The sequence below is a fragment of the Impatiens glandulifera genome, chromosome 8 (assembly GCF_907164915.1).
Source record: "Impatiens glandulifera chromosome 8, dImpGla2.1, whole genome shotgun sequence".
NCBI lineage: Eukaryota > Viridiplantae > Streptophyta > Magnoliopsida > Ericales > Balsaminaceae > Impatiens > Impatiens glandulifera.
In genome coordinates, this window is record NC_061869.1 from 30,623,171 (window position 1) to 30,636,599 (window position 13,429).

Below are 13,429 nucleotides of genomic sequence, written 5' to 3' on the forward strand. Positions count from 1 at the left end.
ATATATATATATTTATATTATATATATATTGTATATTTATATTATATATATAAATATATATTTGGATTGGGACAGCCCGGCTCCACCCGTCGATGAGTAGAGTACGTATAGACTTGGACATTTATTAATATCATAAAATCTATAGTAACAATATAACTTGCACAACAAAAAATAACAAAATCTTTTGATATACAAAAGTTATATAAAAAAATGATAAAATTATAAATAAATGCAAAGAATGTATTAAACAAATTAATATGGGACAAGGGAACATGTGAAACCAATACCTATTGGTGATCATAAATGCTCCATGTTTGAGCTAAATATAGATTTATTTATACATTCATAATTAAGTGAATATCCCACCATACATTATCATTTACTTATGTACAATTAAGAGTGAACATTTGATTTATTTGAATCGATCAATTATATAATTTTTGATAAAATCAATAATATTAAGATCATGTATAAAATCTATCCAAATAACCGAATCAATTCGATCCACACTAAAAATATAGTAATTAATGTTATGATTAACAAAGAAATTTAATAAATATAATAACTTAATTTTTATATCACGATTTTGATCGTTATTTCAAATGTTTTAATTTGAAATGAAGTCCTTGACTTATACAACCATACCATAAACCATACCATAACCATGACCATGACGGTAGAAAGTGATATTAATTTTCTAAATTCAAAAAAAATAATATAATATAATATAATATAATATAATATAATATAATATAATATAATATAATATAATATAATATAATATAATATACCTTCCATAAACAAAATATATATTATATTTGTGTTTAATAATTAATCTATCACAATTGGCTATATAATTCTTTTATATATATATATATATATATATTAAAAAATTAGCTACCGTTAGTTTTATAAATAGAGATAAAAATATTATTATATAAATTTGACTAAAGAACTTTCTAAGTTTTATATAAATTTGACTAAAGAACTTTCTAAGTTTTATATATAAAATAAATGCAAGATCTAATTCAAATAAACTGTTTTTAAATCAAGCTAGTCCTTCCATGTTGGTAAATAATTAATCTATCACAATTGATATACTTTTTTTTAATTATACTGGTGTAAATTTCTAAATCATGACAATGAAGACTTGAATTAGTGTGCACCCAAAATTTAACTGAGTATATAAAGTGAGATGATTAAATGATACTTAAATGAGTCTCTTTTTTACATAATATATTTAAATTTATTGTTTTAAAAATTAATATGATATTTTCTTTAGTTTAAACATTTTATGTGAACTCTTTTTTATATATTTAATATGTAATAACACTTATTAATACATAAAAAAAATGTTTGTGATATTTAAATAGTAGTAAGCCATTTATGATTGATGTCATTATTCATTATTGCTGGACACTTCAATATTTGTTTTCTTAATAAATCATTCATAATTTTATTTCGGTAATTGACTATACTAACTACTTATAAAATTATTATTTATTAATAAAATCAAATAATATAAAATAAATGTCTTGAATCAATGATGACTAGTCTCATGATCATAAGACTACCCACAGCAGGGTGTCAAATTTTTTCATTTAACACCCTGCCACGTCAGCTTAACACCTCTTTTAACACCCACTTTTTAACATGTCATACAGCAGCGTGTTATTCAAGGTATCAAAATTACTTTTTCACTTTCTCTCACTTCCACATCATTTAAACATATACATAATTTTATTTTTTTTAACCACAAACAATATTATTCATCACTTGATAAATCAAACATACAAATATTATTTAAAACGAAGAAGAAAACAAACACTCTAAACATTGGTAATTTTTTAAATAGTGTTTTTAAAACTCTAATCGAGAGTTGTTCCAAATTTATTCCAAATGTGCATGACAAGATCTTTCTTCAATTGAATATGTTGTGCTTTGTCACGTAGATCGGCCCTAGTATGAATATTTGATTCAGATCGGCCTTCAACATGCACTTGAAATTGAGGTAGCACTTCTCTTTGGACATTACCTGAGGAACTAGACCCGGAATTATTCGAAAGTTCGAAGTCGATATTTTCCCAATTTCGTGAATACGAATCTCGTTCATCCTCCACAATCATATTATGTAAAATTATGCATGCCCTCATTATTTTACCTAGGACATCAATATTCCATATCCTAGCTGGTTGGCGAATAATAGCAAACCGTGCTTGGAGTACCCCAAATGCACGTTCTACATCTTTCCTGCATGCTTCTTGTTGTTTTGCAAACAACTGCGCTTTGTCTCCTTGGGGCATTTGAATTGATTGGACAAAGACGGGCCATTTAGGATAGATTCCATCAGCAAGATAGTAGGCAAGATTGTATTGTCGACCATTCACAGTGAAGTTCACAGTAGGAGCTTCACCAGACTCAATGTCGTCAAAAATTGGTGACCTGTCTAATACATTAATATCGTTCAATGTTCCGGGCATGCCAAAAAAAGCATGCCATATCCACAAATCATAAGATGCCACTGCCTCGAGGATAATTGTTGCTGTGCCCTTGTGTCCATTAGTAAACTGTCCTTGCCAAGCCTTAGGACAATTCTTCCACTCCCAGTGCATGCAATCAATACTTCCAATCATTCCAGGAAAACCGCGCTCTTGTCCAACTTGGAGTAACCTCTGCAAGTCTTCCTCATTTGGTCGTCTTAAGTATTCATCTTGAAACAAGACAATTATTGTTTCGCAAAAAATACGAGTGCACTCAAGTGTAGTGGTTTCTCCAATTTTCACATATTCATCACAGGCATCCGCGGCTACTCCATATGCAAGCATGCGCATGGCAACTGTACACTTCTGGATCGGTGTCAATCCAAGCTTTCCTGCATTATTCCGCCTTTGGGTGAAGTAATGGTTGTAATTTGTTACGGCTTCTACAATTCGGAGAAACAATTGCCTTCTCATTCGAAATCTACGTCTAAATTGCATTTCAGTATAAGTGCATGGCTCATCGAAATAGTCGGCCATGAGCCTCTGATGGGCAGCTCCATGGTCCCTATTTATAGAATTTCTTTTACGTGATCGATTGTTTCGCCTTTGAAGCTCTTCGAGAAGTTCTTTTTGCCTTTTGAGTAAAGATTCCTCCAACTCCCATTGTTGTTGAATCTCTTCGAGATTAAAAGGGTCTGGGGGAATATCCATATAATGATATGAAGAAGAAGATTAAAGTTGAAAAGTTTGAAGTGAGAAAGCATACGATGTGCATACCATTTTTATATTGAAAATCTCTCAATATAGGTGTTGTCATTATTGAGTCAGAAGGTAGTGGGGGTGGGGACGTTCTTATCAATTTGGAATCTCTATGTATGGGTGTTGTCATTATTGAGTCAGAAGGTAGTGGGGGTGGGGACGTTCTTATCAATTTGGAATCTCTATGTATGGGTGTTGTCATTATTGAGTCAGAAGGTAGTGGGGGTGGGGACGTTCTTATCAATTTGGAATCTCTATGTATGGGTGTTGTCATTATTGAGTCAGAAGGTAGTGGGGGTGGGGACGTTCTTATCAATTTGGAATCTCTATGTATGGGTGTTGTCATTATTGAGTCAGAAGGTAGTGGGGGTGGGGACGTTCTTATCAATTTGGAATCTCTATGTATGGGTGTTGTCATTATTGAGTCAGAAGGTAGTGAGGGTGGGGACGTTCTTATCAATTTGGAATCTCTATGTATGGGTGTTGTCATTATTGAGTCAGAAGGTAGTGGGGGTGGGGACGTTCTTATCAATTTGGAATCTCTATGTATGGGTGTTGTCATTATTGAGTCAGAAGGTAGTGAGGGTGGGGACGTTCTTATCAATTTGGACATAATTTGAAGAACACACATTTGACACATAATTTGAAGAACACACATTTGACACATAATTTGAAGAACACACATTTGACACATAATTTGAAGAACACACATTTGACACATAATTTGAAGAACACACATTTGACACATAATTTGAAGAACACACATTTGACACATAATTTGAAGAACACACATTTGACACATAATTTGAAGAATACACATTTGACACATAATTTGAAGAACACACATTTGACACATAATTTGAAGAACATACATTTGACACATAATTTGAAGAACAAACATTTGACACATAATTTGAAAAACATACATTTGACACATAATTTGAAGAACACACACTTTGAAAGTACAGAACACTCAAATTAGTTTGGGAACAATTCCCTCAATAACATCTGATAAGTATTCTCGTCCACAACATCACGCTCTTCTTTATTCTTCAAGGACATCAACATCTCCAACTTCCTAACACGGGCATACTCCAACATAGCTGAAGCAGTACTAGCCCTCCTTTCTTCAAATTTTTCAAGAGTGGAGGATACATTAGATAACTCCTCATTAATTTCAGCCTTTGATTTTCTCGAAGTTGATGTTTTTCTGGCTTTCTTCTTTGTTGCGTCCCTACCTTCTGGACGTATGATGGATGGAGCTGAGGATTCAACTTCATCACCTCCACTTTTTCTCTTTGATCCACTACTTCCAGATTCATTTGCTCCTACCATATATCTTGGTTGGTCACGGACCATCTTCCACTCTTCCAACAAGGAAAACCTTTGCTTTTCATTATCGCGGTACAACTCTAAAGCCTTTTCCACGTAGTTATCATCGGACCAACCACTACACTTAGTTCTGCATGCTGAACTATAATAACCAATAAAACTTGCGATTTTTTTATTGATGGATCGAAAATGACTTTTGCATTGTATTACACTCCTTGGTTTCTCACCTTCAAACTTGTCATTTACAAATTCTGCAATTTTACCCCAAAAAGTGTCGCCCTTTTGGTTCCTCCCCAATTCACTATCATTACTAAAATGGAAATAACCATTTAGTAAAGCTTTGTTGTCCTCCGTGCTCCAAGGATCGTATGATTTTCGGGTTGATTGTTGGGTTGGAGCAAGAAAAGTGGTTTGGGTATTCCCATCAACATCCCCTGGAGATATTTGTGTAGAAAATTCGGGAATATCAGTTGAACCACTACTGAAACGTTGTGTGTTTAAATTATTTGGTTGTTCACTGTTTGGATAGTTGGTATGAGCGACATGAAAGTTATTTCCAGAGATAGGTGGATAGCCATAAGGCATATAATGATGGTTATACGGGTATTGCATGCCAAAGTTGGGTGGCATCATATATTGTTGTGGAATATTAGGATGGATTCCGGTATTCATGGGATCTTCCGGACGTTCAATGTTTTGGTTCGAAGGTTGTATATTTGGGTTTTGAGCTTGATTTGGGAAGTAATTTGGAAAGAAGTTGTGGTTTTGTGAAGGATCCATGAAAGAGTTTGAAGATTTCAAAAGAAAGGTGATACAAACAAGGATGATAATATGGTAGAAAATTTCTGAAATTTTTTGGTGTCCAAATGACACAAACCAAGTCTCTATTTATAGATCGTGAAAAATAAAAAATATTGATATAATTTTTTTTTTTTTTTTATTGATCAATTATTATTAAAATGTATTTTTAAAATAAGAAAATTAAAATCAAAAGTAAATATTAAACTGCCACATGGCAGCGTCTCATTGGCCAAACAAAATTTGACACCCGTATCAAATTTTGACACCCAAAATTTGATCCCCAGTTTTGCCCCCCTGCTGCCTCCCACCCTCCTCTTTTGACACCCCAATAACACCTAATTTACTCCCCTGCTGCGGCTAGTCTAAGACTAATAATTGTTTATTGTTTTTAGATGTGAACTAATTGTTTTTTAATGTTAACATCAATTATCTTATGTAAGGATCATACCTAAGAAGGGAATTACGATAGTATAAGTATATCAAAAATATTGTACCACAAGATCATATCAAAAGTATCAATTTTAAGATATACCGAAAAAATGTAATGTATGATACCAATACCAAAATTGTTTGTACGGTAAAGGTATGAGATTTTGAAATTTTTTGTATATCGATATACCGAAATAATATTTATTAATTAATATATATATATATATATATATATAATAGTTATGAAGAAATAAATTTAATATTAATTTAATTTAAGAAATACCATTTTTAAAAATTAAATTAAAATATAATTATACTGTATTATTATTCAATATATGTTATATATACCTTAACGATAAGATTGAATAAAGATTCAATCAAATTTTTAATCTTTTGGAGCGGTGAAAAGGAGTGAAACTAAGTACTCAATCCTTTCAATTATTGTCAAGGGTACTTTTGCAATTTCATCCTCCACGGTTGCTAGTGAGTTTTCTTTTAACTTATGTAAATGATATTTGATATTTTTAGGAGTAATTTTAGTCTTAAAATGGTGGAGGCATTGATTTGCACAAATGGGATAAAAGAGATGAATTCAACTTAGGAAAAGACTTTAAATACGATGAACTTGAATTGTTAAATGAAAACGAAAAAAAAAGTGAGAGATTTTTATTAATTAAGTCTAAATTAACTAATATTTATTATTATTATTATTATTATTATTATTATTATTATTATTATTATCTAACATGAATTGTATTATTAATTTATAAAACAAATTATAGATACAAATGTGCTTGAATACAATTCGGAATCTCTATCCACTTTAGCCTAATTTAAATACTGTACACTTATATTTATTCTTGATAATTTCAATTTTTATAATTAAATTTAATTTTAAACATTGTCTAGTTTTTAAAAATGTTAGATTTAAAAATGAATATTTTATTTTATATTAAATAACTTTAATTTTTTATTCAGTGTGACGTTTATTTAGTAACTATATTAAATTATTTTTTTAAAGTTATTATGTTTTTTTAGGTATGAAATGTATAGTATCGATATCGTATCGAAATTAAGGTATACCAAAATTCAGGTAAGATAAATATATGATTTTTTTTTATACTGAAACTTTCGATAAGATATAAGGTATGTATAATAAATGAAAGTATATCGTATCGACCTACCCTTAATCATACCATTTAATACTTTGAAACAAGTTATTTACATTTTGTAAGAAGGAATACATGTTGTGTTTAAGTAACTAATGTATGCATCATAAAGTTTGATTCAATCATATATTGTGATTATTAGGTTTTAAGTGGAATTTTATATCAAAATCTAACACCTAATATCGTGATATATATGTTAAATTGATAAGATCGTTAATGCGTATTGTTATTAGAAAATTCATGTTAATTTCTGAACTGGTTCAGTCCTATTGGTACCGAAGGAGATAAGAACCTCACGTGTTGTTCATTGGTTCACACAAGCTCGGTTAAACCTTCTTACCTTCGACTCCTTAAACGAATGAACAAGGGTAATATTCACTATTATTTAATTCAAAAGATGGTAATCTCATGTAACTTACAATCTTTTTTTAAGAAAAGTGATTATACATGTATATTTTACAACTACTTCAAGTAAGTAATTATGTCGAGTCCCTCGCAAGGTTTTTAATTATTTTGAGTTCCTCACAAGGTTTTGACTTATTAAATAGGTCATAAAATATTTAAAAAGAGAATATTAAAAATATTACAAATCTTCCTTAATTACCTTTTGATTATATTATATTATTTTATAAATAGTTAATATATTCTTTACAATTTTAACACAATAATTAAACTATTTAATTATATATTATTTATTTTATAAATAAATAATATTATTTTAAAATCTTAATGGTATAATTTAACCCTTTAAATTATTTATATTAATTTATTTCATAAATAAATAATATATTTATAATTAATTATATCTGATATATTTATTAATATCAATCATTATTTACTTTGATCTAATACTCAATTCTTAGTGTGTAACCTCAATAAACTCAATTCTATTAGTTGGAGGTTCTTACCTTATTGTATTTGGCTTCTAATAAAGCACTACAACTTTTAAAATAATTAAATTAAAATATTTTTAATAATTGTTTTATCTAAAATTAGTCATTACACATTAAATTAAAGGAGACAATTCCTTTCATCTCTCATTTGTCATTAAACAAATGTGCAAATACAACTATTTCTTAATATCTTATTTGATGATATGGTGACTATAAACATTATATAATAAAAAAATCAATTCATTTAATGAGGTTTCATTCCCCAGATCATTTAAAGTTATCCCATTGGTTAATAATGAATTATTTAGATATATTATTTAATATTCATTCAATAATAAATAAGGATGAAATATCATATCATAAAACCATCAAGTCAAATTTAAAATTAGTGTCTAACACTCATAAATAAAAAACAAACTCTAGGACATTCTCCAATGCATTTGAGATCCTTAGGTCTAGTGTGACTCTCACGTTAGGGCCTAAGCTTAAACTTTGTTAATAGATCTGTCATCCTTTCATCAATATATACATATTACATCTTAATTTCACTTATAGTGATGATGTGTCTTAAGCTGACAATTCTTCATAATATGTCAATATTTGGAGTTCGAAGTCGGTTCCTTTGTATAGGCTATGACATCATTGTTTTCAAAATATATAGATGTCAATAGATACTAAAGTTTTAGGAACATCACAATGTTCATCTAGGAACTTTCTCATCCGAACGGTCTCATTTATTGTTATACTAGTATGTACTAAGTGTCTGTTGTAGAATTTAATATTTACTACATGAGACTCTTTCAACTCATAGTTCCTCTATTAAGGATGAAGACATAACTCGATTGAGACTGTAAGTCTAAAATTTTGCATCAATATAGTCTTATACGATCAAATTTCCATATATTAAAATATCATTATCCGTTTTTCTCAAGTACTTCACGATAATCTTATATGTGATAAATGTTCGAAATATCTGCAACATCTAAACGTGTACATATAATGGTATACATGATAAATCATACAATATAAGCTATGAAATCTTGTTTATATTTTCAAGCTCAGCATGTGTTGTAGAACACTGTATCTTGTCGAGATATACGTCATGTTGAATAAAATTTTTTATAATCTTTCATCTTGAATCTATCAAGAATCTTATCTATATAGGTTCATTGACTTAAACTAAGAAGTGTTTTGGATTTATCACTATAGATCTTAATTCAAGTGTGTACTAGTTTTTTTTCCAAGTCTTTTATTGAAGAATATTTATTTTGTCATCCATTAATAAAATCTAACATCAGAATGTCATTTCAATAAGTAGTTTGTCATCCAGAATTGATTTAAAATCATGATTGAGGGGTCTTATGTTAATTCTATTTAATTCAAACAAAATATATATTGAACTTTTTAAAAAATTATATATATATAAATATATATATATATATATTAGTATATAATAGTTAGTCTTCTATCTTATTATTTATTATACTAATATATTTAATTTATATAATAATTTAATATATAATTATAAATTTAATAATAAACATTAATAATAAATTTGTAAACATTTATATGTAAATGTTTATATATATAAACTGCAATTAAAAGTTTTAAGCACTAAATGTGATTTATATAAAAGGTTGCTAATAGTAGGGTTTACTTTTAACGACGGTATTATAAATGTTTTAGCCATAATTGTGGTTTTATATAATGTCTTAAAATTGACGGTTAACTGTTATTAATAAATTTTTAATTACAAATTTATATATCACGGTATAATTGAATAGATTAATTGCGATTTTTATAAATCATTAATAGTGAGCTTTTTAATTCCAATTTTAAATATTGTCGCTAAATTTTAAAAATAATAACATTTTTTTATTGATAAAAGAAAAAACATTAATCAAACCAAATATAATTAGTCTCTTTCATCCATCTTATAATTTGCCAATATAATAATTGTAATTTGATTTAAGTTATTTCAGTTTTTTTTTACTATTCCATTCAATTATTATGGACTTAATTTACTAAATATTTTTTAAGTCTTCCATTAATATTCAAATAGTATATATGTTGGGTCAAATTATTTTGACTAAGTGTCAAAGTATTTTGACTATTGGAATTTTGATGATGAGTGTGTATAAAACTTAATTTAAGCCGGTTAATCGTTTTTGGTACAAGTGTATAGAAATCAGATTATATTAGACTAAGTCTTAATGAGGATCATTAGATTGATTGGTCATTAGATGCATTGAGTTAGACGTGCAGTCTAATAGACGTAGTTAGACGTGTAGTCTAACAGACGTAGTTAGACATGCAGTCTAAGAAATGTAGTTAGACGTGCAGACTAACAGATACGTAGTTAGACGTGTAGTCTAACAGATACGTAGTTAGACGTGTAGTCTAACAAACGTAGTTAGACGTGCAGTCTAACAGATATGTAGTTAGACGTGCAGTCTAACGGATATGTATTTAAACGTGCAGTTTAACGGATATGTTGTTAGACGTGTAGTCTAACGGATATATAGTTAGACGGCAGTCTAACAGACGTAGTTAGACGTGCAGTCTAACAGACGTAGTTAGACATGCAGTCTAACAAATGAGAGTTAGACGTGTAGTCTAACTCCTTCAGATTAGTCTGAAGGGATGCGTAGTTAGACGTGTAGTCTAACAGATGATAGTTATACGTGTAGTCTAACGGATGATAGTTAGACGTGCAGTCTAACGTATGAGAGTTAGACGTGCAGTCTAACGTATGAGAGTTAGACGTGCAGTCTAACTTATGAGAGTTTTACGTGCAATCTAACACCTTCAGATTAGTTTGAAGGGAACCGTAATTAGACGTGTTGTCTAATCCCATTAGACCATATGGTCTAATGGATCCTGCTATTAGACGTGGGCGTCTAATTTCATTAGACGAGGTCGTCTAAGTGAAATACATCTAATGCCATGCTTAAAGTAGGTGCTTGAAGCTAGCACACGTCTACCCACGATCAACTAGCTGTACGCTACTCCTACTCCACTTTCTAGTGAAAATCAGTGCAGCAGCCAGTTGCCAACAATTGATTAATGCCACGTAAGCAAATATTCTTCCCAAATATTATTTTTGCAGTAATATCCTAGAAGAATATTTGGCGCACTACCAGATTGGTACGACCACGATCATGGTGCTCAGAGTCTACTGTGTACTATGGAGGCATTCCATTGGAAGCTCGCCATGTGTCATTATGGAAGATTCGACCGTTGGTACCTGTTCCCAATTTAAAGATCTTCAAGGACAACGGAAGAACTGCCACAACTATTGCTGAAAAACTACTACTGAACACTGAGAAATACGCATACGAGAGATCTACTGTTTTTACGATCTTAAGAGCTTCTTTCTTGTTTTATTGTGTGTTATCAAGAGAGAATAAGAGGCAAAGCGTTATTTTAGCTGAGTGATATTCTTCATCATATTGTAAGTTGAATAGAGTGTGTTTTGTTCAACAGTGAGCTAATCGTGCGACTATATTTGATTCTAAGAATCTTATAGTGAATCCTTCCGGTGGTTGGAAGAAGGGGTGAGGTAGGAGAGTTTGCTCCGAACATTCATAAACAAATTGCTGTGTCATTTACATTCTGTTATCTTCTCATTGTTAGTTCTTATCTTCAAACTTGAGCAAACGTTTCCACGGTTGAATCGTTCAAGAGTTTTCAAGGGTTTGTGTAGAATAGAAAGTGATTTAAATCCTTAACAGGATTTCCATCAAACCATTTATATTAAGCCGTCATCAATAGCCAGACACCATTTCTATCGATTAAGCCGATCCTATCAATTGGTATCAGAGCTCTGTTTTCTATTCTCAAGCATCAAGAACGTGAATCATGTCTATCATAAACGAAATCCCTATTCTGTCAAGGGACAACTGTGAATATTGGATGATGAGAATGCAAGCTCACTTGGTTGCTCTTGATTGTGATATGTGCAGCGTCATTACCGATGACCCCATAAAGATTTCGAAGCCAAGATGTGGACTACTGAAGATAAGATGACCAACAATTTGGACAATGTGGCCAAAAATATTCTGTATCAATCAATCAACATGAACATATTCTACGAGATCAAGTCATGTTCCTCTGCTAAAGAAATATGGGAGAAGCTAACTCAAATCTATGGTCGAAATGTTAAAGCAAAGTAGAATTAGAAGGATCATAAAGTTTTCATGTGTGTTGAAAATAAATCTAAATGGGCCGACAACGATTCAGAGGATTCTCTTGCAGAAAAAGAGACTGAAACTGTAACATGCTTAATGACAGACGATCAATCCAAGGTAAATGATGTTTCTACACCAGAATTTACAAACAAAGAGTTAACTACTACACTCAATGAAATGGATATTGAGTAAAAGAAGTTATTAGATTCATTTTATGAAATGAAAGTAAAATATGAGGCCAACATTTCTTCTTCACATAAATTTTCTGAAACAAATTTTTTCTCAAGGGTATGGCCCATCAATAAATGTTAGACGTCCTTTTTCAAGGAGTCATCATTACAAATGAGGGTATATCAGTCATTTTCTCTAAACTTGAGAGACACATGTCTTCATGTTATTAAGAGATGACTGTTTGATATTTTGAGCGGGAAAAACAAATAGCTCTCAATCGTGGGACAGCTGTCATTGATTAGTCTAATCAGTACGTAGTTAGACGTTTCTCTTACTTCACAAATTCATATAACAAAACATCTATTAGACGGATGAGTCTATTAGACGCATACGTCTAATTCTGTGTTTTGAAAATCCGTTTAATGTCTATTTGACGTGTACGTCTATTCTGCATAAACACCATGTGTTAGACGTATGTTTGATTAGACGTGAGCATCCACTTGCTCATGACGTAAAAACGTCTAACGTCTATTAGACGTGTCCGTCTAATCGCGTAGGTATAACACCTCAGCATGTAGACTTAGATGAATAGATTTTGAGCAAAAATACGTCTAAGAACACACTGTTTCTTTTAGACATACTTGTCTAATTAGACCGATTAAGAATATTCGTCTATAGAGTATCTTTACTTCCAAAGTAATTTTCTCTCTCATTATGGACATAAAAATGTGATAGATAATTTTTGTGGTCCAAAGACCAAAAACATTTTTAACAAATAAAGACATTTATTCTTCTATAATGGAAAATGTCATTGTTGATCTTATGGGCTGTGTACTTAGAAGAGTACTCTTCTAGATTCCTTCCTACAATCCTCCTGCATCACCTACAAAAGAAACTATTTACACACTTTGGTACCCATACTCAATTGGGTCCTCGATCAATTAGTCCCTTAGGAATCCATATTTGAGTTATTCTGATGGACTTCCCATTTTGTGTTGTGATTAATGCATAGGATTTTGACTTAGCAAATGACTTCCTGCTAGCCACTTATCCTTTAACTTTTGAAGAAGATTTTCTTTTAAAACTCCTTGACTTAGAGTCGGGTTTTAGATTGCCAGACTTGTTAGCTGCTTCTAGCTTATTCTTAAGCCAGCTAACAGTCGGGGGAACATAAACTATTTCATTTTTGAAAACAACTTCTTCAT

General features: G+C 30.6%; 2 protein-coding genes across 2 annotated transcripts; both read right to left on the bottom strand.

Moving 5' to 3' along the window:
• Positions 1-1,868: 1,868 nt before the first annotated feature.
• LOC124913254 lies at positions 1,869-3,191 on the bottom strand. The gene has a single exon (XM_047453849.1). The coding sequence runs from the start codon at positions 3,189-3,191 to the stop codon at positions 1,869-1,871; it is 1,323 nt and encodes a 440-aa protein (XP_047309805.1).
• A 1,026-nt stretch (positions 3,192-4,217) lies between these two features.
• On the bottom strand, positions 4,218-5,351 carry LOC124913255. The gene has a single exon (XM_047453850.1). The coding sequence runs from the start codon at positions 5,349-5,351 to the stop codon at positions 4,218-4,220; it is 1,134 nt and encodes a 377-aa protein (XP_047309806.1).
• Positions 5,352-13,429: the final 8,078 nt, after the last annotated feature.